The 27,647-nt window shown below is 44.9% G+C and overlaps 1 protein-coding gene across 4 annotated transcripts in view; it reads left to right on the top strand.

The window, feature by feature from the left end:
• FGFR3 (fibroblast growth factor receptor 3) overlaps positions 1–26,570 on the top strand; it is a 55,079-nt gene extending 28,509 nt beyond the window's left edge. Inside the window, exons 5-18 of one of the 4 annotated variants that reach the window (XM_058838668.1) lie at positions 3,095–3,264; positions 7,733–7,856; positions 8,265–8,455; positions 12,960–13,104; positions 15,682–15,869; positions 16,747–16,892; positions 16,984–17,105; positions 18,285–18,395; positions 18,554–18,744; positions 19,444–19,566; positions 21,165–21,235; positions 22,624–22,761; positions 23,206–23,311; positions 23,390–26,570. In XM_058838668.1, coding sequence (XP_058694651.1) covers positions 3,095–3,264; positions 7,733–7,856; positions 8,265–8,455; positions 12,960–13,104; positions 15,682–15,869; positions 16,747–16,892; positions 16,984–17,105; positions 18,285–18,395; positions 18,554–18,744; positions 19,444–19,566; positions 21,165–21,235; positions 22,624–22,761; positions 23,206–23,311; positions 23,390–23,554 — 1,991 coding nt within the window. In that variant the 3' untranslated portion in view covers positions 23,555–26,570. Of the gene's footprint in view, positions 1–3,094; positions 3,265–7,732; positions 7,857–8,264; positions 8,456–11,705; positions 11,857–12,959; positions 13,105–15,681; positions 15,870–16,743; positions 16,893–16,983; positions 17,106–18,284; positions 18,396–18,553; positions 18,745–19,443; positions 19,567–21,164; positions 21,236–22,623; positions 22,762–23,205; positions 23,312–23,389 lie in introns of all 4 variants that reach the window. The other 3 variants (XM_058838667.1, XM_058838666.1, XM_058838665.1) reach the window with 3 other exon arrangements.
• Positions 26,571–27,647: the final 1,077 nt, after the last annotated feature.

Raw genomic sequence — 27,647 nt, 5'->3', positions numbered from 1 at the left:
TTTTCAGCCCCTTAAAAGTGGTAATGAAAGGACTAGGAGGGCAGAGCAAAGGAAAAGCAGGGATGTTTTGTTCACTGCTCCTGCAAGTGAGAACAAAGGCACTGTTTTCAATGTGTAGACGCTTTCTTCCAGTTCCAGTTTGACTTGAGAGCAATGCCCCGTTTGAGTCTTGGCACAATAATCCAGGGGTGCCCAGCCCTGGCAAGCCCTGAATCTCACAGAAGCACACCCAAACGAGGGAAAGCACTCAGGGAAGAAGTCGTGTCTAATTACAGGAGGAAGGAGCGAATCCTGCCTTTGCTCCATATGGAGAATATCCCCAGCTGGAAACTTTCCTGGGCTACATCTTCCTCCTCTCTGATCTCTGATAGCAAAATCCCCCTTGGCTTCAGTGACAACATTTGCAGCCAATGGGTTGATGGATCTCCTGTGAGATTCCAACTCATCCTTTGAGTGAAAAAACGTGATAAAACATCACCCTGCAGCACATGCACATGTTGTATAAGAGGGAAGAGCCCCAAAAAGCAAAAGGAGGAACCTGGGCCTGACCAGGTGACCATGTGATATAATTACACCTCAGTGCCTAGATGATTGTCACCAACACCATAAAATGGGACTTATTGTGGACAAATACATTAATCAAACAGAAAGCAGCAGGTTATTTGGCTGCCCTCTGTGGCAATGGCAAAAGGGGACTTTTCCATCTCTGCCTGCTCTTTGCCAGACATCTCCCCTGTACCCCTGTTAACCTCTTGTAACGTCCCCAGAAAATCACGGTGCACTGCCAAAAAGAAGCATTTGGCCAGAAAATGGCCCAGGCTTCAGAAACCAAGGACCAGACATCTCCCAGCATGGTTTCTGGAGCCCTCTCTTCTCCAGCCTTCCCAACAGCACCCAAGGTGTCCTCTGCACTCACTCTGCTGCTGCTGCCTCGGAATTTGCCCAGTCTTCCCTTGGTTTCTGCCCTTCCTTCATCCTGTAACACCATCAGCCTTTTACCATCAAGACCTGTTCTTCTTTTACCAGTTGCACCCACTCTTTGAATATTTTTTGGAGTATTCCCCATTTTTGTGCAGTTTGGAATGGTAGATGGTTGCATGATGTCCTATTTTAGCTCACCTTACCATGTAGTATTTCAGGCCTCCTGGATGTGCCGTGTTTTCACAGCAAAGTTTGCAGCTGGGATTTTCCAGGGCCATGGGAACTGCGGGGATTCCTCCTTTTGCTGTTGTTTGTGCCAGCCATACTCCTGCTGGATCCGGTGCCATCCTGGCAAGAAAAGGGCCTTAAGCAGTTTCGTTATTTGAAAAATGAGGCGTACGCAGGATGGGTGAGCACAGATCCCTCTGATACGTGGGGCTGACTCTGATAGGCATCACACTGTTGTGCAAGGCAGGCTGAGGGCAGATGCAAACCCTCAGTGCTGGATTTCCCTTCCTTGGATGGTGTTACTGGGGCAGCTGCATCCAGCCATCCCACTGCTGGGGTGGGAAAGCAGGTGGAACGTGAGATGTGCCTGTCTCTAGCACATGGAGAAGTATCCTGGATGGAGCTCCTGACATCCAGTTGGACTTTGCAAGGAGGGGGAGACATGAGGAGAGTGTTGGCAGATGCTAAAAACCAGTGGGTGCATGGATTGCCTTGGCTGAGCTGTATGCTCTTTCCTGAAATATCCTTGGAGCTGGAATGCAGCAGGGACCCTCCATGAGGGACACTGGGGTCTTAGACTAAGGTGGAGTCAATCACTGACTTACCTGGAATTGCAATGGGATGGATATCATGCAGCCAAATGCATCAGGGCTAAGGAGCGGTGGAGAAAGGGAGCAGCTCCCATGCATCTCAGAGGGATGCAACAAGAGGGAAAACTTTGTACACCCCTGTCATTAAGGGGAAGGGGATCACAGGGGCTTCAGGGTAGCCCTGAGATGGGGCTGTGATGCTGGGTGGTGTTCCTGAGCATTGTCACCACTGCAGGAGAGGCCAGCAGCAAGGTTTTCCCAACAGCTTTGGTGGCCATCATGTTCTCCAAGACAGTTCCTGGAGGACCAGTGCCTTCAGTGTGTCTTGGCCAGAAGCACACATACCTTTGCAACTGGTGCTCCATGTCTGGGAGTTATTCCTACCCAGCTGGAGGAGATGCCATTTACACTCCTTACCCTCCTTGCTATTTTGCAAGACAATGCATCCCCCATCTCCCTTTGGCCTTGGTGTGGAGCCCAGATCTGGGGGCTGGATGTGGCCCTGGTGTGGCAGGGGAAACACAGCATGTACAGCTCTGCAGTGTCTCCCTAAGCAGAAATGAAAGCTTGGGAGGCGTTTTTTTAAAAACTTTTTCTTTCTTCCCAGTATAATGAGTTTGCTGCTGCTGCTGCCTTAATTTGGAGTTAATATGTAATGTTTGTAACACAGCCAAGGAACATAGCTGTACTTGAGGCAGATTATAAAAAGTATCTCATGCTAACACTGGTGTTATAAAATTTATCCCTGTTTAAAGGTAACATGAATCTTTAAAACTAAAATCACTTGTACTTATAGAACATAAACATGATAAACCAATTTGGCACCGGCACCTTCTTTTTTCTTTCTTTCCCTTAAGGAGGCTACACTACATTTGTACTCACTGAGGAGGGACATTTTCCAGTGCACTCAGCTCATACTTTTTCTCTGCTCCCTTGCTGGCCCATCAACATTCTTTTACAGTTCTAACATCTTTCTGCTGTTTATGCTTCTTAGCTACTAATGTCCCAAAGGTACATCTGTATCTTTTTACACGCTGAGGCCAGATTCTCATCCTGATCTGGGATAACTCTACTTGTTGATTTAAAAGCAGCCACTTTAGATTTATACTGGCATTACCAAGACGAGAACCTGGTCATGAACCTTTCATCACAAAACTGAAATGCAAACACCCTCTCTTATGTCTATGAGAGTCATTTAGCTGGAAAGCATTTCTGTGTCATTTATCTTAACTGCAGCAGGTAGCAATTTAACTGTCAATCTGCACATGCCATAGACTCTTCAAATGCATCTGCTCACCAGCTGATATCCTCTGCAGCAGAAAGGGGCCTGTTCAGCTTGGTTTTTCATTTCTCAGGTGTCCCCTTCTGGACCCGGCCAGATAAGATGGAGAAGAAGCTGCTGGCAGTTCCCGCTGCCAACACCGTTCGCTTCCGATGTCCGGCGGGGGGGAACCCAACTCCTTCCATCTACTGGCTGAAAAACGGCAAGGAGTTCAAAGGGGAGCACAGGATTGGGGGCATTAAGGTAAGGTCTTGGTTTGGATCTGGGTTTTATTATTTCTGCCAGCTAGAAAACTACATTGCACAGTGATTAACATGGATAGTTTTAAGAGCACTGTCCTGACTGTGTAGAAATGAAGGTGGTTCTTGCATTCTTAGAAATTGCTTGGCACCTAAGTGTTAAAAAGGACTGCTGTCCTTTGGGATCAAAGGCTAATTCCCTCTGAGTTTGTCTATAGTGGTCTTTCAGGGAGTAGGTAAAAATGGGGCTGGGTTTGTGGTTGCATTGTGAACAGGGATGAAAAAGCAGGACCAGAAACTTCTGTCCTGATTTCTGGAGATGAGCCCAGTGCACTGAAATGTGTTGGATCAAGCTATAGCTACTCCCTGTTCTCAAAGAAAACCTATTCAGTCCTTTGAAGGTATAGGAAAGACCTCACCAAAGAGCTGGATCATCATGCTGGTAGTCATTAACATTCTTGCGGTGTAAATCACTGACCCTTGGTCAAGTGTTGGATTCCCTTGTAGCCAGAGTAAGAGCATCTGCTCCTTGGCTGCTTTCTTCTCCCTGCTTCCTTTCCACCATGAGGTGTTCTGGAAAATGCTTTGGCTCGTGTTTACAAATGGAGCTCAGGGACACAGAACTCCACTGCAGTCAAATTATTTAATTAGCCAGAAGTCTCTGTGCTACTTTATGTGATGAATTATGGCAGGATTTTAAAAGGAAAATCAGCTTTTCTCAGATTTTGCTGCTGTTATTACTTTGTCCCCTTGAGGTCACAGTCAGACTCTTTTTTTCTGGTTTTATTTGGGGGCAATAAAACTGTTGCAGCTGATTATGACAAAATCATAATAACAGGAAGGACTCTTGAGCAGCAACTTCTGCCTGCACTCTGCCAGCCCTGACATATCCCTGGACTCTGCTAAGGAGGGGAAGGTGCCTTGTAGGAAGGCACCTTCATCAGTACTCAGAATAGCTGTGTGCTGGTGCCTGCCACATCCGTAGTGTTTTGAAAGGGGACTGGGCATGCAAAGCATGCCATGCTCCAGAAACCAGAGGATTCAAAAAAAGTCCTCCCTCCCCACAGTTTTGGGCTATTTCTTTCCTGTTAGCTCAGACCTGTTCCTGAAAGAGCCTTTTGTGACAGCTTCAGTGAAGCCTTTAAAGCTCCTTCCTCAGTCCTGTCCCAGCTCCAGCCTGGATGAGGCTGAGAACACGCTCAGGTTTGGATCTTCTGAAAAGCCATGGACGGTAAAGAAGTGGGGAGGGAGCTCCTGTGGGTAAACTGCTCTTCAGCAGATGACATTCACAAAGCACGAGCATCTTTTACTAATTGCAGGCTCTAAGGATCATCCTGAAGTGTTTTCAGGCTTGTGTGCACCATTCCAATGGCTTTTTACTAAACTGTGTCACGTCAGCTGCACTAAATTATGCCTGCAGAAAAAAAACACCCTAAAGCTGAAAGCAATTCCCATACCCACTTTCTAGTAGTTTTAATCTATCTTTGAGTTTAAATTGACACATTTCATCCTCTGAAGCACAGTACTGAGTCTTTGGCATCACTGTGTTTTATTTCTCTGGGGGCACCTTCCAGCAACAAGTCAAAGCTTAAAAGAACTATTGAAGGCAATGTCAGGACAATTACAGGAAGATTGGTTTAAGCTCTCTATCTGTCTAGGTGTAGTTCTTTGTCCCATTCTTGATATAAAGACATCTTTCTCTGTAATTTTCCTTTGTTTATTTGCTTGCTTTTGGTCATGAGCCACAGTTAGATATAAGTAATCTAGTGTAAATCTCATCCAATATAAATATACTGATAGATATCAGCTGAGATTTGAACCAGAAAAGGAGATTGAAAACCTGCTCAGTATCTCATGTATTTAAGATTTAAATTCCCTGTTACAACTTAACTTCATAACAGGATTAGGCAGCTTGAAAAGAATGGGCAAGATCCAGATCTGGCAGAGTTTGGTTGGTTTGCTTCATCTTGAGATCTGGTCTTAACCCAGAAATTCTTGAGCTGGGGATATTCTCATTTGTTTTCAGTGCATGAAAGAGTTTAAATATTAGTTGTGAGAAGTCTGTTGTCAGCAAATGAAAGCTGACCACTCTTCCACATCTGCCCCTTGCACACGGCATTTAGACCCATGTGACTGCCCAGTGTAAAGCCTGCAAGAGAGGAGGGTGAGTGTTGAAAACATGATGGTCAGGCTAAACTGGTTTTGTTACAGTTCATCCTTAACTGGTAAAGAAATTCATATGACTTATCATATGAAATTTCCCAAAGAGCATTAATGGTTAAATCCATGTTGGAATCTCTAATATCGTAAGCCTGTGTGTGTTAAATGACCCTAGAAGGGAAGATTGAAGGGGAGGGGAGATGGAGGATTATCCCTTCCCCAGACCATTGCCCTGACTTGCATACCAGTCTGGCAAACACGAGGTTCCAAGTGTGTCTGCAAATGTTTGTTTCACAAGGAGCCAAGAATGACAACACCAAATAAACCAAAGGGATTTCCAGTATCTCACCCACTTGATTAATGCCTGCACTAAGTCACTTCATGTTTCTAGTGTTTTATCAAGTGCAGTGACTATCCTTACAAGAATTATTATCTTTTGCCAGAGGTTTTCAAAACTAAAAATGTCTTCCTAAGTTTCCAAACAAGTTCTGCCTCGTGAGTCTGTGCCCCCAGGTTCTTCTCTATTCACAGTCCAAAGTTCCCATCACAAACCTGACGAAGAGAAGTTCTTTGGAAGTGTCATAGAAGTGTCTTTAAAAGTGCATCCTTAGTAAAACACCTAATTTGGACCTGGTTTTAGAATATGGGTCAGACTAGGGAGTCATCCATGTGTCTGGAGCCCCATTTCCTTGGAGTAGCTCCGAGGGGCTCCAGATGCAAACGTTTTGCAATGCTGAAAAGCGCACTTAAAGAAGCCTTTAGACACAACTATGAGACAAGCCAGTATGGAAGTGAGCCACTGAGCGGCCACAAATTTGCATTGAAGCTTCCGTGACAGTCTGGTATGTTCAGCTGTGGGCTCAGGGTCCAGGCTCTCCATTCTCAGAGCTTCTCTTACTCTGTAATTGCCACACAGTTACAGAGATGCAGCAAAGAGGACCTTGCTTTACAAAAGGTGAGGTGTTGGTTCTGCTCCTTCATTGAGCTCCTCCATTTGTCCTGGGTGCAGTCAGAGCTGACTAGACAGCTGCCACAGCTGAGATGTCTGTACAAAATATTTGGTCACAGCCTCCTGTTACTTGTATTCTGAAATGAAAAGAAAGGCCATATTCAGCATTCTCTAAAAAATGGGGTGCTCAGCAATGCTGTTTTCAGGACTGCAGAGGTCTACAAATTGTTAAAATGACATTTGCTTGCTTATCTTGAAACTAAGCTGTCTAGTCCTATGGTTTTAAACCTGCTCTTTGCAAAGTTCTGGCTTTGATTGCAACTTGGCCCTTCTATGGAAAGCATGTGGATGCAATTTATGTGTAGCAAAAGAGGTTAAATGACTTCATATTTGAGTTCACCTGCTGCAGCAAGAAATCTCCAGGAGCAATTACACCCTTGTTTTTTTCCATCAGCCCTTGACATTCTATAGTGCAGCATTATTGTAAATCTCCTGCTTCTGTGTCCTTGGGGTCACCTTCAAAATGTTTAATAAAGTTAAATGCTCTGCTTTGGGCGGCAGAAGGCATAAAATTAATATCCAGAGATCTGGAGAGCTTTCATATGCTATGCACCCTGAAGTCATCTTTGTTACTGTTGGTTGCTTTCTGTATTAATTCAAGATTTGCTTTCCATATCCATTATTTCCTTTATAATCATTAGAAACAAACATTCTAGCTGAGATCACAGGGCAGCAGGTCAGGGTGGAGATATGGGTTGTGCTTTCCCTTCTGCTACTGAACCACCATCAGCTCTGGACAGGAGCCACATCCAGAAAACCATCTAGTATAAAACTCGGTGCCAAAATGGAAGGGCTGACCAGGCATCCTAGGGAACAGATTTGAGGCTGGACACGTTTGCTCTTTTTTTAGAGGGAATTTAAGGCACTAACTCTGTTGGAGAAATCTGTTTCTGTATGGACAAATGGCATAATCTGTTGCCTCCACAGTGCACACATTTTAAAATATAGATCAGAATATCAAAATTTATAAAATACAGATGCTATGTGATGCCTGGTGAAGTCGTTATTCTAATGAGAGGTGCCACATTCAGTTGTCAGCTGGCTTTTATATTGTGATTATTGTGGAAACATACAGAAGTCCCCATTGAAATCTCAGTGTGTTACATTGTGTTGCATCATTTTTGCATTGGTCTTAATTCCTTTTCTCATTACGACTTCAGTGACCCCTGTAAAGGGGCCCTTGTGATTTTCAGGCTTCCTCTGGGGTCCGAGTGTGTGGAAGCTCAGTGGTTGTTCATTGGTTTGAAAGGTCTGGTGATGATGGTGCTTGACCATGAGTTTGATGGTTTTTGATTTCTTCTAGCTGCGGCACCAGCAGTGGAGCCTGGTGATGGAGAGCGTTGTGCCGTCAGATCGAGGGAATTACACCTGTGTCGTGGAGAACAAATACGGCAACATTAGGCACACGTACCAGCTCGATGTATTAGGTGAGATTTCACTGTTTTCCCTCAGCAGCTGATCTGTGGCGATGTTGAATAGCTGAGTGATAGGGTAGGCAGGAGCTTGGTTTCTTTCCCAAAGTGTTGGATCATGTGTCTTCTAAAACCAACAACAAGCTTCTTTTTGGCCAACGATTCAGGCTCACATCTGTGATGAGTAAATGACTTAGTGGGTCTGCAGAGGGCCCAGAGAAGGAATAGCAGGGCTGAAATGCCTCCTCCCTTCCCAGGTGGTTCTTCCCTGTAGGCTTGAGAAGCCCTGGATAGAGCAGTGATCAGGACAAACACCAGTTTGTACCCTTTCACCTGAAAAGCCAGAAAATGAATGTTTCAGAGGAGAATGCTTGTTGGGGAAAAATAAGTGAATTAGGATTTCTCCTCTCTTCTATTTTTCAGAAAGGTCACCCCACCGCCCAATCCTGCAAGCAGGGCTCCCTGCCAACCAGACTGTGGTGGTGGGGAGCAATGTGGAGTTTCACTGCAAGGTCTACAGCGATGCCCAGCCTCACATCCAGTGGCTGAAACACGTGGAAGTCAATGGCAGCAAATACGGACCCGATGGGACCCCCTATGTCACAGTCCTGAAGGTTGGTACATGCTCCTCCTTCTCACCCTCAGGGCAGTCCTTCTGTAAGCCTGCCCAGTGGAATACTCTGCTTTTTGGAGGGGATACAGCAAAAATGTCCTGAAATTGATATTCCAAACTGTTCTGTTTGCCAGAGATAACACTACTACTGTGGTGGCACAGATAAGCAGAATTGTAAGAGCTGAGGCAATTGTGGGAAATGCAGCATAATGAAAGAGCTGTCAGATTGCATTTGACCTAAAATTGTAAAAATACCCTTTTTTTTTTTTTTGACAGCTTCAATGGAGGTATTTTCAGGGTTTATTAAAATAAAAGTCTCCCAACTAAAACACATTCTTCCTCTTCCAAGCAAACACATTGCAGTGTGCACATACCAAATAATGCTGAACTACCAGCACCTGAGAGCCAACATAATCATGTTCCAGCCACTAAATTTGTGAACATTTCTATTATCAATGATCAGAAAAGCTTTTTTTTTTCTTAATTGAGCAAACATAGTAAGACTTTACTTTGCTAAAATGCTTTCTTGGAAAGGCAACTTTCAGATTACAGCCATAGCAAAGCCAGAGGATTTGGTTCCCCTCAACCAGCATAAATATAAAAGTAAGGAATAGGGAGTGAGGAGCACACTACTTTAAAATATTTTAAAAAAAAGAAAATAGTTAAGGGCATCATGTGGTGGTGTTTATTAAAACATATAGGACCAAATGGAGTTCTCTGGCTCTGCAGTTAGTGCTGAAGGCAGGTTTTGTCTCTGCAGCTTCAAGCTGAGGCTGTCCTGTGTGTGGACATTCTTTGTGCACATCCTGCTGCACACACCTTTCTTCTCTCTGTGTTTGAAAAAAAACAACCACCACTTATCAGACAGTATCTAAAAAAACTGTAACACAGCCAGATAAATTATAATAAAAGCCAGAAACCCTGGAAATAATTACACAGATTGAAATAACAGATTGGTTGGAAGAATTGGTTGGAGACAGTTCTTCAGGACTGGCAACATGTGCTTCTCCTGAGTTTAGAAAACTTTTTATTTCTTGCCACCTCTCCAAATGTGTTTGAATTATGCATATTTGAATTTCCCCCTGGTTTCACAGCCCAGTACCAAGCTCTGAATAGCTGGTTGTGTCACATGCCATCTCATATAGTCTCCGAGCTCCCTGTGTGGTCCCCGTGGGATAAAGTGCTACCTTTTGGAAGTTTGCAGAGCGGCTGCAAACAGTGCCTTGTGTCACAAGCACAAGCCCCCATTTTGCCGTGGCAAAGAACATATAAATAGTCCGTATAAATAGTGTTTTAAAATTAAGTTGGAGCGGCACTGGGGTGGGTAGGTAATTAGAATTGCCAAATACCTTCTCTTCTGTGGACGGCAAAGGCTCCGCATTCCTCGAAGGGGAGCGCAGGCAGGCGCTTGAAAGCACAAGTTTTGTTTGGTTTTTATGTTTTTTTGCTGAATAGGACCAGCACACGTCTATTTACTACTTCTGGTTAATCAGGAATGCTTTGAATTGTATTAATGCCGGCATCAGCACTGGGGCACAGAGCATTTCCATTTTGGGATGCATCTTTTGTGCGCCAGTACTGGGCCTCCACAGAGCTGTGTCAGGCCCAGCTTTGCAGGGATTTCTTTTTTTTTTTTTCTTTTCCTTTTTAAATGTGGTGTGCTTGTTTTTTATAAGATCTGATAAAATGATGTTGCTGTTGTCCCAGGGCCAGTCTGTTGGCTTTGTGGACGTGTTTCCCTCATGCCATGCAGTGCTGCTGCCCTGTCCCAGCATCCTGGCAGGAGCAGGGTGCTGTTAACAGCCCCCCCTGCCCCATGCTGTGCTGCCTGCAGGGAGATAAGGCTTTTTTTTATCAGCCTGCCCTTCCCTCCTGCTTCCTGGAGATTTTGTGGAGTGTAGGAGCTGCTATGGGGCAGTTTAAGTTTGGGGAATATCCCAGTCTCCATCGCAGCAAGGGAGACGGAGAGGTGCCCAGCATGTGAAATTCCTGCCCCCGACATCTAAAGGGGGGTTGGGTGTCAAGCCCCATCCAAGTCCAGATGGATAAGTTGAATGCTGTACTTTCAAACCATTTTTTAAACAGCCTGACAAAACCAAGCCATCACCTGCATCAGTTCCTGAAAGCCTGGGCTAATTTGTGATCAAAGAAAACCCCTTTTTCTTTGCAGAGGAGCACTAAATGCATTCCAGTTACAGAAGGGGGCTGGCAGCACTGTGCCCAAGCTTTGTCAAAGGCTAAATTGTACATTCTGCATTGAAACATGCCCGTTTTAATTATAAACAAGGCAGCAACAGCAGGCAGGCACGTTTCCCCACTAGGCAGGGCAGACAGACTTGCCCGTAAGCCTTAGAGATGAGCTCAGGTCAAAACTGGTGGTGTTTGTCATCAGACATGGACACTGAGGCTCCTCTCTGGTGCCTCCTCTGGGTTCAGTTCCTAATAACCGATCAGAGCTGGCTGCCCCGATGATTTTAATGAGCTTCAAGTCATATTGGCAGGATCAGGCTTGGGAATGGAAGGCATCAAGACTGGGCTGGAGAGTGTAAGACCAAAACACTCTGCTTTATTTTCATTTCCAGAACTGAAGCTTCTTCTGAGGCCACTTAAAACAGTTATGCATCTTCAGCCAAAATTAAAACAACTGTTTAGTGTTTAGGGAAAAAGCTGATGCGCTGTTGTGGCAGCATAGAAGAAGAGAAATAAACCCATTGCTTAAAAGTCTGAAGTTTGTTTGATTTATATACACCACTTTATTTAGTAAAGAAGAGGCTCCTATAAGCAGTGGAAAAAATTACAGCTAATTTCTGAAAGGCAAAGTCAGCAGTGAGTTTCAGACCGCCACTGCTTATATTTTGTTTCCAAATTCTATTTTGGAATCTGATAATTGAAACAGTATTTGCTGAGCCGGGTTGCAAACACAAATCTCTGCTTAAGCCCTTTCTCTGGTGCTCCTGTCTGCAGAGTTACTAAGAAACCATAGAGCCTTTGACTGCTGTCAGATGGAGAAGGGGAAAAACTGGTCTGTTTTAAAAAAGAAATTGCATATGTGAAGGGAAGGGAGCTCACCTGCACGTGGTTTGGGGGACAAAGGCAACTTCTCTTCACCCCCCAGGTGCTGGGTTAGGTGTGTCACCACAGGGTGAGCTGGGGATGTCACGGCAGCCGTGCAGAGTCAATCCTAGCTGATGTAGGTGCGATGGAGCTATTGTTTGGTTTACTGAAGTTCAGGTTTCTGTCTATTCCTGCAGTCTTGGATCAGTAAAAACGCTGAAGCCGATGCTAACCTAAATCTGTTCAATGTGACAGAACAAGATGAAGGAGAATATCTGTGTAGAGCCAACAATTTCGTAGGCATAGCCGAAAAGCCATTTTGGCTCCACATTCGCAAACCAAAACCAGGTAAACCACAGACTCTGTCCCAAGGCCCTGGCAACTGCAAGAATGAGCTATAACATTTTTAAGAATCTAGTGATTAAAATTACTATTCATTTTGTATTATACCCTGTCAACTGACGCTGAATGGCTTTATCTTATTTTCTTGCTAATTTTTTTTTTTTTAACAAGACTGTAACGCCTATACAGCAATTGCCATGGAAAAATTCCCACAATAAAATGACTGTCAAATTTTGCTATCAACTCATCATACTTTTATTCCTTTCCTTTCCTTTCCTTACAATTGAGTGCTGATAACAGAATTGCATGTTAATGACCTGTGACGTTCCAAGCTCTGGAAAACCAAACTGTTTTGAGTTTTTCATCTACAAAACTGAATTAATCAGTTCTGTCCCTTGGAGAAGTAATGGAGAAATAAATATCAGCATTGGCTCATGGCAGCAAACATGTTAACTAGAGAGGAGGACCAGTCTCGTGGGCTCTGGGCTTTGACTCCAGCCTGGAGAGTTTGGCTGCTGTGTTACTCGGTACCACTGCAGGAAACTTCCTTACAGGCACCCTCTGGTTATCAGCCAGATTTCTACTGCAGTGTCGAGGTCTGTGTAATCAATATAAGGCTTTGAGATGCCCACTGAAGAAATTCTAAAAAATTCTAGAATTCTGTATTTTTTGATGAACTCATGAACCATAATGTTTGTATATTCCTCTGATCAGCACTTGAATCTTTCCCCACTACATCTCCCCTCCTTTCCCCTTTCTTTCTGTCTTTCCTCATTTCCCATCTCTCTTTCCCCACCCCTGTACTCACCTCACTAACCCAAAGTCAGTCATATTGTGGGGGAAATTTTTCATTTGGATGCTTTTGCTTGCATGCTTCTTTAGTGGGACAGAGTAAGAACCTGGTGAAGGGAACTTTTTTTTTTGCTTTTGACTACAGGTTGCAGAGGGGAATGAATAAATAAATGTGGAAGATGGGCCATTGGAAAATAAAAAAAAAAACACCTTAATCTGCTTTTGGAATTTGCCTGTGGTGTCCTCACACTTGCTGGGAATGTGGCTTATTCTCTGTTTTCCCTCTTTCTATATGTGTGTGTTTTTTTTCCCTGTAGACGGCAGGTGTTAACACAACGGATAAGGAGCTAGAGATTCTGTACTTGCGAAATGTTACTTTTGAGGATGCTGGGGAATATACTTGTCTCGCAGGGAATTCTATTGGGTTCTCACATCACTCTGCTTGGCTGACGGTGCTACCAGGTATTTCCTTCTGTGCTGGCCTCTCCTTCCCTCTCCAGGATGCCTTGATGTTTTGCTTTAGAAATGCCAAGTTCCCGGAGACCGCCCCTTGCTTGGAGCAGGGGTGTTTTCCAGGGAGGCCTCTTTGGGATTTGCTGCAGACCCCTGTTGCATATTTGCAGCTGACTCCTTTTGCATTGCATCTCAAAATTTAAATGATTGCAATAAGGATATAGTAAAATACACAGAATTTTTTTTTTTATTTTTTTTTGGTCACAGCCTCTTTGTTAGGCCTGTTAAGTGCCAAAATAAGGAGCTTTGTCTTCTTACACTGACAATGGGAGAAGAAAACCTCCCCATCAGATGATTCAGGGCACCTAAATTGGACATGAACTGTGGATCATCTTATGAAGGATCCTTTCTGTCTGACCTCATATCTTAACCTAAAATTAGATGCATAAGTGTCTGGTGTGAGTACACCCTTCCCTGCCTGTAGCATTATTTCCACTTCACGGATGAGCAGGCCAAGATAGCGATCTCAAACAGAAGGTCAAGGAGAGTCATCTGTAGGCAGAGCACAGGAGTCCTGCCTCCCAGGGGCATTGCATGCTGCCTGCTCCAGCTGGGATCGATGAAAGCTGCAGTGGGCTTGAAACCCGAGGCCAGAGTGACCTCAATTTTGTGGTCCTTTCATGTGCAAAGCTCTTATTGACAATGAAGCCAGCACAGAATGTGCAACAGAGAGATCTGTTCTGCAAAAGGGAAAGAGTCTGAATGCCCCTTCACCTGCTGAATCTGCCTCTGACTGCAGGGCAGGCTTGAGCGTGGTCCAGGGAAGTACCAGCAATATTCATACTGAATTTCCTATCTGCTGTGCCTTGCAGACAGTGCAGAGGCAAGCTCAAGTATGTTCACTACACCCTTACTGAAAAGGCACCCAAAATCCTAAAGAGGCCACTTTGATTCACCCAGTCATAGACCACATTTGGGTCCATCTCACAGCACATTCATCCCAGGATGTGTTTAGGAACCAGAAACTTTGGCATTTCTAATCTTGACTTTATCTGTGTGGGTGATTTGGATGTAATCACTTTCACTGGGGCTTAAGGTCTCCTCCATGCCCAATCCTGCTGCTGGTAGGATCTGCTGATCTTTCCTGTTTATTTGCCAGCTCTGTAATAGCTGATCTGATCCTATTTCTGTTTCTGACATCCACTGGATGAGAAAACATTTCTTTTGGTTAGAAGACTAATGTCTCTTCTTTTCAGAATGCCACTCCTCCAACTTATACTCTGCTTTTTACAGTTTATGAATTCACACCTCTTATTTAAGAAAAAAATAAGCAGGAGAAAACCAACCAAAAATCAAGACGTAGAACTTTATTTTGAAGTCAGATGCAGTGAAGGACAGCTGTCTGTGCAGCAGCAGGCCCCCACAGGGAGGGGTACAGCTCATCTGGGGAACCTCAGCTTGTAATGCCCTGTCCATGCCACAGGAGGAGAGACAGGGAGCAGAGGGCAAGGCAGCAGGGCTGCAGCACCAACTACAGTGCCTGATCCCAGGAGATCTGGTACTCTGGAACCCCTGTCTTGTGGGAGAAGATGGCCATTTGGCAGGATCAGGCCCTTCACAGCTGGCACACAGGCTGGAGCAGCCCCCAGTGTCACTTGACAGCCCTTTCTCCACATCCTCCTGGGCACTGCCACCAAATACTTGAAGGAGAGCCTGCTGCTGCCAGGGAAAGGTTCCTGCTGCTTGCTGAAGGGACTGCTCAGCAATGGACATGATCCATTACTGAGCTAACCACACCAGCATGACTTCATTATAAAGCTTCCCACTGCTGACTGTCCCTCTGATGCCAGCACTCCTTTGGGGGACAGAAAATCAGTCCCACCATGGCTCTTTCCTCTGGTCTACGTGTGTGTCCTGAAAGGAACAAGAGGGAAAATACAGCATACCTTTGCTGGTCTCTGAGACAGTTTTGCAAGCAGGTAGCCACTGCTGATGGGCTCATGCCATCACCCTCCTGGCTATCCCACCTCTCTGGGACAGACCTTCTGGCCTCTTCCCAGCAGAACTAAGTTTTCATTAAATAATTAAGCAGATTTTTCTCTTGAGACTTTTTTCCTGGTGCAATGCCTTTTGCTGGATGCTGTTCAAGCCCCTTGATCCGGCAGGGCAGGCACTGGTGGAAATGTTTGCTGGAGAGCCTGAATCAGCAAAGTGCAGCAAACCCCAGTCCTGCACATCCAAGGCATCCAGCCACGTTGTGTGGATGTGTGGACAGAGCAAGGTCTGGGTCAGAGGGACAGCACAGACGTGTGAAGATGACTTCAGCCTAGAGCAGTGGTTTTCAGTCTGTGGGCTGGGGGCTCTTGAAAACACAAAGTAAAATTGCTCCAAAAAGGGCAAACTGAACTAATGTTTTAGCTACAGCTGCAGGTAGAAAACCACTGGCCTGGGAGAGTCCCCTCACTGAAGTCACTGACACTGACATAGTTGAACAAGTCCTGCCCAGATTCTCTGTGCTCTGTGTGTGTAGCTGTGTGTGGGCAGCTGCCTGCCCTGTCCTGACTGCCATCTCTTGTCACCCTGCAGCTGAGGAGCTCATGGAGGTGGATGATTCGGGCTCAGTGTACACTGGCATTCTCAGTTATGGCACTGGCTTTTTCCTCCTTCTCCTGGTGCTGGTCTTGGTGATTGTCTGGAGGATGAAAATGCCAAACAAAAAAGCCATGAACACTCCCACTGTTCAGAAAGTCTCCAAATTCCCACTGAAGAGACAGGTAACAGAAAGTAGATACAAGATTCCTATTCCCCCCTATGGTATCCCTTTATTTTTCTTTTTTTTTCTTTTTTTTTTTTTTTTCCTCCTTTTTGAAATTCTCTCTCTAGGTGAGAAGTTCCACCAGAAAAACATTGCCCAAGAGGGACATAATTTGGCTTCAGCCTATAAGTGTAACCCCCTTTTATTTATTTTTATGCCAATGGAGCTTTGTCAGAGGTGGCAGCTGACAGTGACTCTGGCTCATGAGCCCATTGCTGTTGGCCTTGCCCCAGAGGTTCTGGCAGTGCAGATGTGAGTGCCACAGAGAGCACATCTGGCAGGGGAAGTCCAGTCCAGGTGCTCTGGAGGAACAGGGATCTGGGGAGAAAAAGTGCTGGTTGTGCTCATTCCTGCTTTCACAGATGTCCCTGGTGAGCCCAGAGCTGTTCCTTGGAGGTGGCAGAAGGGTCTCTGTGCAGTTAGAGATATTCTGCTGCATCGAATTGCAGAGGGGCAGGAGCAAAAGACACTCCACAGTGAGGGGCACAGATTTCAAGCTTCGGCTGCAAGCTCACAGTGGGCATTGACACTGCCAGGATGAGAGAAGTCACTTCACAGCCTGTGTGGGCTGTGGAGATGGGACAGAATAACTGAATGGATTATACTTCCTAATGATGGGGGGCACTGGCTGACCTGTCCCTCCTTTCCACCTGCTAAACACTTGACCACGAGTGCCTAAACAAGTGGATTTCTGCAAGGGTGGGGGCATTTCCCAGCTAGAAGTTCCCAGCAATCTGTCCATGGGCAAAGAGAGCACAAACCTCCTCAGTGATCCATTTTGGGCACTGTCTGGAGATACAGTTGGCAATAACACTTCATTTGCTCTACCCAAGCAGGTGTCGCTGGAGTCCAACTCTTCCATGAATTCCAACACGCCCCTGGTCCGGATCACGCGCCTCTCCTCCAGCGATGGGCCAATGCTGGCCAACGTCTCCGAGCTGGAGCTGCCTCCAGATCCCAAGTGGGAATTGACTCGTTCTCGGTCAGTCAAAGCCAGGGTTGGGATCTCTGTACCTGCTGGGAGTGTCTCCATGCCAGGACCTCCTAACATTCCTGTTTGTTCCTCCCTTCAGCCTGACCTTGGGGAAGCCGCTTGGCGAGGGGTGTTTTGGCCAAGTGGTGATGGCAGAAGCAATTGGGATTGACAAGGACAAGCCAAACAAGGCCATCACAGTTGCTGTCAAGATGTTAAAAGGTATGGGGAGTCCACAGAGGACACAACAGCATATTGTGCTGGGATTTCCTCTCTTTGCCTCTCTTTTAAGTCTTTTAAACAAACTAGATACAACAGAAGAAAGCAGGAACAGCCTCACCTCCCCTTTACCCACATAGCCTGGGGGAGAGGGCTGTCCTTGGAGAACAGGCAAAAGTGCAAATCCCATCAGGAAGAGGGACTGGGAACTAACCCAGTTCCCTGCCAAGCATCCCTGACAAGAAGGGGAACCCCCTTCACTTCTAGCCAGCTCTGTGAATCAGCCCACTCTTTATTCTTCCCCTAACCAGCGCTGCCTGTTCTACCAAAAACTTGTGCAGCAGTCTCAATGGAATTTGCAGAATTTCAGCTGATAAACTCCTTCTTGAGGATCTTTTTGATTGAAGAAACTTGGTCCCAGATCCCTGAGAAGTTAAAGGGAGACAGAAACTGGAATTGAGTTGGTGCCTCTAGATAAATCTCCATTTCCTGCCCCCAGACACAGTAACCACAGACAGCTGAGTTCACCTGGAGAACACAGGGCAGTGAGCAGCCTTGGCTTGACATAGGGAGACACTGTAAAAAAAATAATATTTCTTATCAGGAACGGTTTTGGTTAATTTACATTTCCTCTAGTCTTTTTTGAAGCCAATTTTGGAAGTAGGAACATTTCCATCTTTCCAAACCAAAGCGTTCCTCTGGGGAGGTTTTCCCCAATTTTTCTAGTTTTGCAGATAGGTTTTTCTGTTTTTGCAGAGAAATTGCAACTTTTCATCAAAAAAATACATTCCCTCCCAGCCCTGACCTTCCACCATCATTAACTTTTGGCCCCTAGAGATGAGGGACAGAAACAATCAGAAAAGCAGGTACCAGGTACCAAAATGTGAATTTTTGTACTTTAATGCTTGTGAGGATGAAACAGAAGATGAAAGGCATTATTGATTTCCATATGAACATTGACCTTCACTTATTTGTTTGTCTTTTTTTGTTGCCATGGTAGTAGATTTTGGTTTTATTTTGATTCTTCTTCCCAAAGTAGAATAAAGCCAAATACAGTTATATTCTGAGTATTGTTTCCCCATCAAAGCCCCACATGGCTGCACAGCAGTTGTAACTACACCCCTAAACATTTACTTTCTTCCTGACATTTTTTTTTTTGCTTTCCTCCTCTACTTTTTCCAGATGATGCTACAGACAAAGACCTTTCTGACCTGGTCTCTGAGATGGAAATGATGAAAATGATTGGGAAGCACAAAAACATTATTAACCTCCTCGGTGCCTGCACACAGGACGGTACGTAGCAGAGCGGCCCGGTACCAACAGGGTCATGTCAGGCTCAGATTCGACTGTCCCTTCTTTGTAATTACTCACTGGCAGCCCAAAATGGCCCAGATGAGATTTTGGGTGGTCAGCTCTTCCTCTGCTGGACGCTGATGTGCTCTTCCTCACAGGACCACTCTATGTGTTGGTGGAATACGCGTCAAAGGGGAACTTGCGGGAATACCTCAGGGCACGCCGCCCACCTGGCATGGACTATTCCTTTGACACCTGCAAGCTGCCCGAGGAGCAGCTGACGTTTAAGGACCTGGTTTCCTGCGCCTACCAGGTGGCACGGGGCATGGAGTACTTGGCATCTCAGAAAGTGAGTTGAGAAACCTCGTTCTGTAGAAGCCTCGGTCAAAGCCACGCGTTCAAAGGCTCTGTGTGTGGGACAGCCCCAGGCAAAACATTGCAGGCTTCTCCCTTTAGAGGCCAAGCTTTGCTGGATGAAGTATCTTGGGGTTTTGAAGCTGAAGGCTTCATCCATATGCAAGGTCTCCATATGCTGGCTGCATTCCTGAGCCATGCAGCTGTACAGCTGTCACCTGCAGGACCATTAGCACCCACAAAATGCCTATAAAAGCACAAGCTCACAGACCATTCTGTGAGTCTGTGTATTTTGGATGTATTAGGGATGCCTTAATTTGAAGATCTTTTTCCCCTCTAACATTGCCCTGCGCTCCTCTTCCTGGGGGAAGCAGCACAGAAAAGCAGCTGCACATCCCAGTAAGTGCCCACAGAGGAGGGGAGTTGGCTTTCTCATCCGTGCATCCCATCTGGAGAGAAGGGCGCGTGCGTGGCCGTGTGGGCTCCGAGGCCGCGATGAGGCGTTGCTAAGAGGTGGTTCCCGCTGAGCAGGCACGGTGGGGCGGTGACACGCAGAGCCGGGAGCTAAGCAGTGCCCACAGCTTTATGAGCCTGGGAGTCAATGAAACGGCAGCTCATAAACCACATGGTGCTGTTGGTTCCAGGCGCGAGCAGCTAACGAGCCCTTATTTATTGGCTTGCTCACCTTTCACAGTGCATTCATCGCGACTTGGCAGCCAGGAACGTGTTAGTCACTGAAGATAATGTGATGAAAATAGCTGATTTTGGCCTTGCTAGAGACGTTCACAACATTGACTATTACAAGAAAACCACCAATGTAAGTACAGAGCTGCCAAGCACACGCAGTTCTCCTCCTGGCAGGGAACTCCGTCATCCCTGCAGCAAGAGGCCTTTGTCCCACATCTCCCTTTCTAGAGGGGCTTAGGAGGAAGAAATCTGACAGGGACTTCACCTGGTGAGGGGGTAGATGAGCTGGTCCCAGGAGTCTATCTACCATGTTTTTTTCTTGACAGATCCTGGTCCTGCTAGCAGTTGGTTGTGAGGTCTCAGCTCTGGCCCAGGGTGCTTTAGACTAAGAGAAACTGAGGTTTCTCCCAAGCAGGAGAGGAACCCTTTCCTGTCTGCTCCACTGTATATGCTCCTGTGCATAAAGGTCCCAAGGAGCCAAATCCTGTCTCATCAGAGCCCTTGACAGAGGAATGTCACTACTTTTATATCTGGATCTACCTGTCTTTCATGCATTTCTGTCTTTTTTATATCTGAGCTCCTTGACGCCATTGCCAAGAATGAGTAAATGGTCCCAGACAAGGGCTGAGGCCTGGAGTTGTTTATATTTTCTGTAGAGATGAATTTACAAATGAAGGGCTGAGAGAAGAAGCTCTGTGTCTTGGTTCAGAGCTTGCAGCAGATGTTGAGCCCTGAGGAAAAGCCCTAACTAGGACAGAGTGTGGAGATGGCAGCAGAAGATTGAGGGCAGCGCAGAACCTGCGCATCTTGGGATTGTAAGGGCTTTAAATGTCCAAGCAGTCCTCAGAAGCCCACCATGTCCATACTGATCCACTTCAGTCGCATATCAGAAATCTTTCTTAATTGCCAGGATTTCTTAATCATAAATTAATAACAATTCTTGGGAATTTTAATAATATCAGATGGATTTTTCCTGTTAGAGCTGTGTGGGACAACAGAGAGCATAATCCCATTTATATATCCTGCCTGTGTCCCATCTCTAGTCTCCTTCAATGAGACAGGGGGCAAGAAGAGGACAAAGTTCTCCCATATCCAAATTATGGCTCAAACACAAAACAAAACCCTGTACTTTCTCCAGGGGCCAAACAAAGCCCTAGAGAATTATGATTCATCTAGTCTTTGTCATCTTGTATTTCTCACATGACAGTCTGTGTTTATGATCCTGATGTAGGATGGGATCAGACCTCCTCCTTTAGCCTCTAGCAGGATCAGGATTTGTTTCTTAGAGGGCCTGGCCCTTGCCTTCACTCTTTGGAAGTTTCCCTTCAAGTTGAGCCTAAACTGGGTTAGGACTTGGAGTCAACTGTACTTTCCAAAGAGATGGAAGGTGTTGTCCCATGCTCTGCCACAGAGTTCACTGCATCTATGAGCCTTGGATGCTGTTCCCATGCAAAGATTTAGATGCACTGATACGTTAAACCTGCCTTGGCAGTGAGGTACAGTCCTCTACAGAGAGCATTTACTGCAAAGACTGTCAGCGAAGATCCAGGGATCAAATGCTCTAATCTGTTTATATGTGGCCACTGCTGCTTTGCCCAGTGACCGGGAAGGCAGATGTGGTTGTTAATGAAAATGTTTCAAACTGGATTAGAAAAGAAGATTCAGATGGTGCCGTTGTGGCTGGGGGAATATGCTGATGGGATGTTCCCATTGTCTTCCTAATTACAGGGTCGGCTGCCTGTGAAATGGATGGCTCCAGAAGCCTTGTTTGACCGGGTCTATACTCACCAGAGCGACGTGTAAGCAAACCCACACTTTAAAAAAATAATAATACAACAGGGAAATCAACACCTATAGTATCTTACAGACAAAAGCACTGCTATGGCTGGGGCTCGTTCCATGCTGCAGTGCCTGGGGATGCAAAAGTACAGGAATTGATTCCAAGCTGCATCTTCACACACGTGGTTTTATTTTGCTGTTATCTGCTTGCTTTCATCTGAGGATCTCTAGGGAGCTGCTGAAAAATTACTGGAAAGCAGGCAGGTATTTATTGTCCACTTTATAGATGAGGTGATTCATCCAGCAATTGAAAAATATTGTGCTAAAATAACCTCATGAAAAAAAAATTATCCTTGGTGCTTTGCCCCAGTCAGTTACACTTCAGTCAGATGAGCTACAGATACTCTTGTCTGCTGTTAGAATTGATCAAAGAATATTCAGCAAATATAGTCTCAGATTAATTTTGCCATTTCATCTATTTTCTTCATTTTTCCTAATCTTATCTGTTTTAGTGCCTCTGCACAATAAACAAACAGCAGAGCACTCCTTACATGTAAATCAGTAACACATCTGAATTTTGCAAGGGTTGAAGCAGCTTCACATGCTTTTTATTGTAATATTTGATCAATAATGACATTTTTATAGCCAGCCTGCTTTCTCCCCAGAGCTCACTGCTCACAATTGGACAAATGAATCTTTTCTATTTCTGTAGTTTTCAGATATTTTGGCTTTTATTAATCTTAAATCATAGTTTCCATGCTTAGGTAGTGCTGCAGAGGGCATGACAGATAAATCAAAGCTAGAAAATGGGAGAGTGAGTGTGCGTGAAAGTAAAACAGAGACAGATAATCCCTGTTTTTAGAAAGAAAATGAAGAAGGCAGAAGATATTTTTGAAAAAAAGGACTTTTAACCAGAGCACAGCTGCAGGACTGAAGTGTGTAACATTAGTGCTCTGCTGATTTTTGTTGGGGTATTTTTCTCCCGGCTTGGCCAGTGAAATGAGTGTTGTAACAAGCAAGTTTTGGTATCAGCTTGCACAATTAGTGGCCTGTGGTTCCAAGCCTGCAATTCAGTGAAGCCGTGCATGAATAATTTGATTTGTTCCATTCAGTGGAGCTGGTGGAAGACCTAACAAAGAGCTGGCGGTGATAGATGGGCTGTCACCTATCTGATTAAATGCTCATTTCAATTTCAGACTTGGTGCCTGGGATTTCTTTGCTATTGAGTTGGATCAGCAGAGATCTCCAAGTAACTAGTAAAAATGGCCTAGGCAATTAGTCATGCTATTGATGACTTTGTTAGCTATGCATGGCTGCACAGAAATAAAGCCAAGCAAGGGGGATGGGATATGGGGGGTGCTTGGAAAAAAACCTCATTGAATTTTAAAGATCATTCTTTGGTTTCCAGCTGGTCTTTTGGAGTGCTACTATGGGAGATCTTCACTTTGGGAGGGTCTCCATACCCAGGAATTCCTGTTGAGGAACTCTTCAAGCTCTTGAAGGAAGGCCATCGGATGGACAAACCTGCAAACTGCACCCATGATTTGTGAGTGTGTGGTGGGACCTGACCTTGCTCCACTCCCCATTCCCTCTGAGGCCAAGCACACCCTGCTGGGTTCTTGGGTCCAGGCTGTTGGGACATCCCCACTGGGAAGTTGTGTGGCCATCTCCAGCTAGACTTTCCTCAGCCTATGGCTGCTGAGCGACACGTAGCACCTCCCCTCGAAGGGCAGGTGGCACATTTTGGGGTGTAGCTCTGGTGTGCCACCTTCAGGACAGGTCCTCCTCCTGCTCTGAGGGCATGGTCATGCGTCAGATGATCAGTAATGAGGACTGTGGCTTCACAAATCCCTCCTCTTCCCCCCAGCTGGCCATGGCTGAAGTTGTGTTGGCCACGGCTGTTCCTTCAGGCAGTTTGGAGGTGGGTGGGCAGGTGGGTGGGTGTGACTTGGCCCAACCACATGTGACTGTGCCATGTCCCCACGTGCAGGTACATGATCATGCGGGAGTGCTGGCACGCCGTCCCCTCGCAGCGCCCCACCTTCAAGCAGCTGGTGGAAGACCTGGACAGGGTCCTCACCGTGACGTCCACCGATGTGAGTGTGGCGGGATGGGTGTGGGAAGGGTCCTGGCGTGGGGGACAGCCAGCACTGATGGCTCTGTCACCCTGGCAGGAGTACCTGGACCTCTCGGTGCCCTTCGAGCAGTACTCGCCGGCCGGCCAGGACACCCACAGCACCTGCTCCTCAGGGGATGACTCGGTCTTTGCACATGACCTGCTGCCCGATGAGCCCTGCCTGCCCAAGCACCCGCCCTGCAACGGCGTCATCCGGACGTGAGGACCCCCAGGGCACATGGACAGACGGACAGATGGACGGACAGGTGGGCAGTGTGCCCATGGAGGCGCAAGTGTGGGGCGCCGAGCGTGAAACCGTAGTGAAGGATCTTCCAGTGGAACTGTGTGATGGTGCCTGGAGATTTGTGTTGTTGACAAGCTGTTCAGGGTTAAAAACAAAAAAATTTAACTTTTTTTTTTTAATTTTTTTTTTTTTTTTTAAATATTTTTTTTCCTCCCTATTGCTGTATGAAAAGTCAAGAAGCACTGTTTGGCCTGAAGGAACTAATCTCTTGCCAAGATGATCTATCCTAGATGATTTTTTTTTGTTTTGTTTGGTTGTTTTTTTGTTTACTTTTCATATTTTGCTAGGGATTTTTCTTTAGTACGCAGAATGTTGAACCTGGGGGGGTGCTCTGACCCCCCAGCCTCCGCGCTTGCGTTCCAAGTGCCAGAGTAACCGTTCTGTGCCTGCATTACGAAGAGAAGAGAAAAAGAAATCTTCCTTAAAGAAAAAAAAAAAAAAAGAAAAAAAAAAAAACACACAGAAAAAAAAAAAAAGGTGTAAAGAATGTGGAAATTCTTCGCTTATGCAATCTGTACATGAACCTTTTTGGTGGAGCTGAAAAGCCACGTTGCCTGCAGGGATTCATATATTTATAAAAATATCTATATTTTTGTTGTCGTCGTTTTTATAGCTTCATGATCGTACTACCCAGCTACACAGAAGGAATCCTTTTTGGAAGAAGAGAAAGCAAAGCTAAGTAAAATGCAAATTGTCATGGAGAAATGAAAGTAAAAATAGTAAAAAAAGAGATGGTCAAGTCATCCGAAGTGTCAGCGCCTTGGCCCTCGCACGGGGCTGGGAATGGTGTGTCCGTGCCAAGGCAGGAGCAGACCCCAGGGATGGGCAGAGACCCTGTGGGGTCCCTGGGGAGCAGAGCATCACCCACCTGAGAGCGGAGGGTGCCCTGAGACCTGGCTCCTGGGTGCCCACGGCATCTCAAGTCACACCCTGATCTTTGAGAACAGCCAGTTGCGGGGTGGGGGGGAAAGGAATAAATCTCATTTTTGGGATTTGGCTGTTGTTGCTTGCCAAGGGTGAGTGGGGGGAGCAGCTCCTCTATCCACACCCCTCAACACCAGAGGTTTGGCTCCATCTACGTGCAGTGACTTGGAGAAAGAAGTTACGGGTACCTGTAGGCAAGAGCCTTTAACTTATATCAAAAAGGTTTATTCCAGAGAATCTGTATATATCTATAAATATATCGTGTATATATATAAATAAATATATTAAAATAAAAGAATGTATAATACTAATGCAACATAAAGCAGTACTGAGAGAGAGAGTCTCAAAATACGAGCATTGCAATCTAGGATATACTGATCTGGGCAAAAGAAAAGATGTTTTTGATTGTTTTATATCTTCACAGTTTTGTTTTAAAAATTGTACCTTAACATGTATATTTGTAAAGTTATTTATAGACATTAACATATCTGTTCATTGGTTTAAATAGCATAGTGTTACTGTAAACTTTAAATTTCACCAACCTTAAGGGTGTTTTTTTTAACTTATTAAAAATGGAGAAAAAATATATTAATCAAGTTTTTCCTTTGTGTTTATGGGAAATATTGAAAGAATGTATAGATGTACAGTTCCTTTAACAAATTACATTTAATGTTATAAATATATATATGTATTCATTAAAAAAATATTAGTTTATCCTGGATTGCAGTGAGCAAAGGTAAGTTTATTTTTCAATACATCACCAGTGGTTAAAACCAAACAAATAGCAGCAGAGAGATGATTTTTACATATTTCAGAAAAACAGGGCCAAGAATTCTTCCATCAGTTTAACCACTGTGCATTAAGGGGGTGTGGGTGTTTATTTTTCTATTTTCAAATGAAGGTATTCTTTGTGGTCGATTTAATAACAAGTATGCAGCAAAGTGAAATGTTGACTTTGGATGGTGCAGGGTAGGTTTTTTCTCTCCCCTTTGCCAGTACTGTTGTATTTTGGGCTTCAGAAATGCCATGTGAGCAAAATAGTGACACTGTTTGCAGAAGAGCTGCTACAGCTGCATATTTCTTTTGCATCTAACACATTGGAAAGTGCCAGTGATGCCTGAGTTTTGGTGTTTAGAATGCTGTGCTGTTTTGTTCCTCAATGCCAGATAGCTGTGTAAAAGCACAGGAGGGAACGAAGGAATGTTAGCATGGATCAAGCTGACAGTGGGGGAGGTTTGGGCTGAGTATTTTTTGTGGGTGGGTTTTTTTCGGTTTGTTTGTTGTTTTTTTTTTTTGTCCAGAAGACATCTTTATGTACTGCCAGAAAGAGGCAAAGCAAATTGCATCCTAAATTCTTTCTTTTCATTTTTCTCTGGTGCATATTGCATATCAATGTTGCAGAATAACAGGATGACAGCATCTCATTTAAAGATATTTTTTTTCTTCTTAGAGCCACAGAATCCTTATCCTAAAATAAATAATTTATAGTTTGAGGTTACTTCAATGGAAGTTTCAGAAGGTAGATTTCTATAGATTTTTGTTTTGTTGGAATAAAAAAAAAGAAAGAATTTTTTGGTATTTTCTTACAAATGTCTGCTAATTATGTACATTCCAAGTACTCGAAGCAAAGAGTTTTCCTGTACTGAAAAAAGAAAATGTACAAAACTGTGCATGGTTTTAAATGTTACTAGATATTATAAATATATATATAATTTATTGAGTTTTTACAAGATGTATCTGTTGTAGACTTGTTGACTTTAACATTTCTTATTCAATGCTTATATAGTTTTATAGCCTGGACTATTATCTTTAAAAGCTTAAAAAAAATTAAAAGTTTCAATTTTGTTACATTTTATACTGTTGATGTTACAATCCACAGGTTTGCATAGTGTGATTTTTTGCAATGAGCAACTCTGTTCAGTTTATTTTAATACTGTACTTCTGTGCCTGACAGCTGCAGCTGTCGAAGGTGTGAGATGAACACTAAATAAAACTATTCTGCTTTTGTTAACATATGAAACTTACTTCTACCCCAAAAAAAAAAAAAATACCACAATAAACAAGTTGATAAATTTTGGGGTTTATTCCCAGTTATGAGGGTCCTTTTCAAAACCAAACGTTCCAGGCACACGGACTTGTAGTGCCAGGAAAGTTTAATTTTTATAGTGCCGCTTTTCAAGTCCTGGCCAGTTCAGGTTTTTTTATTCATAATAAATTTATAGCAATTGTGGTTGAAGGGCAGTATTCTATATTTGCTAGTGGATATAATTATAGCCACACAAGCCATTGTTTGCACAGAGGTGTCAGCACTGGCTTTGGCTTCGGTGGGGCTAAGCAAGGGAACTCAGTAAAACCTGGTTTTGCTGGTAGCACATGATGCAGGGGATGTTGTATCGTGGGGAACTCTGGGCCAATCCTACCAGCACTTTCATACAATACTGATTCCTACAAGTGATCCTGTTGAACTGCATCCCAGACACCTGGATCTTGGCAAGCAAGTTTGCCTGCATACATACAGCCTGCCTACGGTAGCAAACCTTCGTGTTTTAAGTAGCTGGGCATGGAATGGCAAGCATCCAAGGAGGAGGCAATCTATGGCACCAGGACTGGCACCAGCACTGTTCCATCCTAGATTTTAAAAAAAAAATTACATGGGGTTCAGGTAATTTCCTTGCCATTGTAAGAAAAGACACTTATTTTAGCACCACTGTGTGGTGAGAGGAGTCCTGCTACCCGAAATTAGTTGCTTTCATGCTTTGAGGACACGCTTTGGTGGGCAGCCCTGAGCTCTGCCCCAGCAGGAGCAGCATGGGCCAGAGGACAAGCCCTGGCTGTCCAGGGCTGCAGGCAGAGCGTGGCTAAATGGGCTTTTGCTGGCTCATGAGGAGCTTCATCAGGGCAGGGTGGTGAGGGTGTTGAGCTCTGTTTGCCACCACCAGGAGTGGAAAAGCAGGAGAGGGCCAGGTCCTTCTGCAGTGAGCTGTGGTGTGTAGCACACCTGTGCTTGAAAGCTTTCCCAATAAAAGTCTGCTGGGCAAACAGAGCACAGAAATCAAAGTCACAAAGAGGAAAGCCTGTCCTGGTGCAG

The sequence above is a fragment of the Poecile atricapillus genome, chromosome 4, assembly GCF_030490865.1.
Source record: "Poecile atricapillus isolate bPoeAtr1 chromosome 4, bPoeAtr1.hap1, whole genome shotgun sequence".
Taxonomy (NCBI): Eukaryota; Metazoa; Chordata; class Aves; order Passeriformes; family Paridae; genus Poecile; species Poecile atricapillus.
Note: the sequence above shows the minus strand (reverse complement) of the source record. Positions and strands in the feature narration are given on the sequence as shown.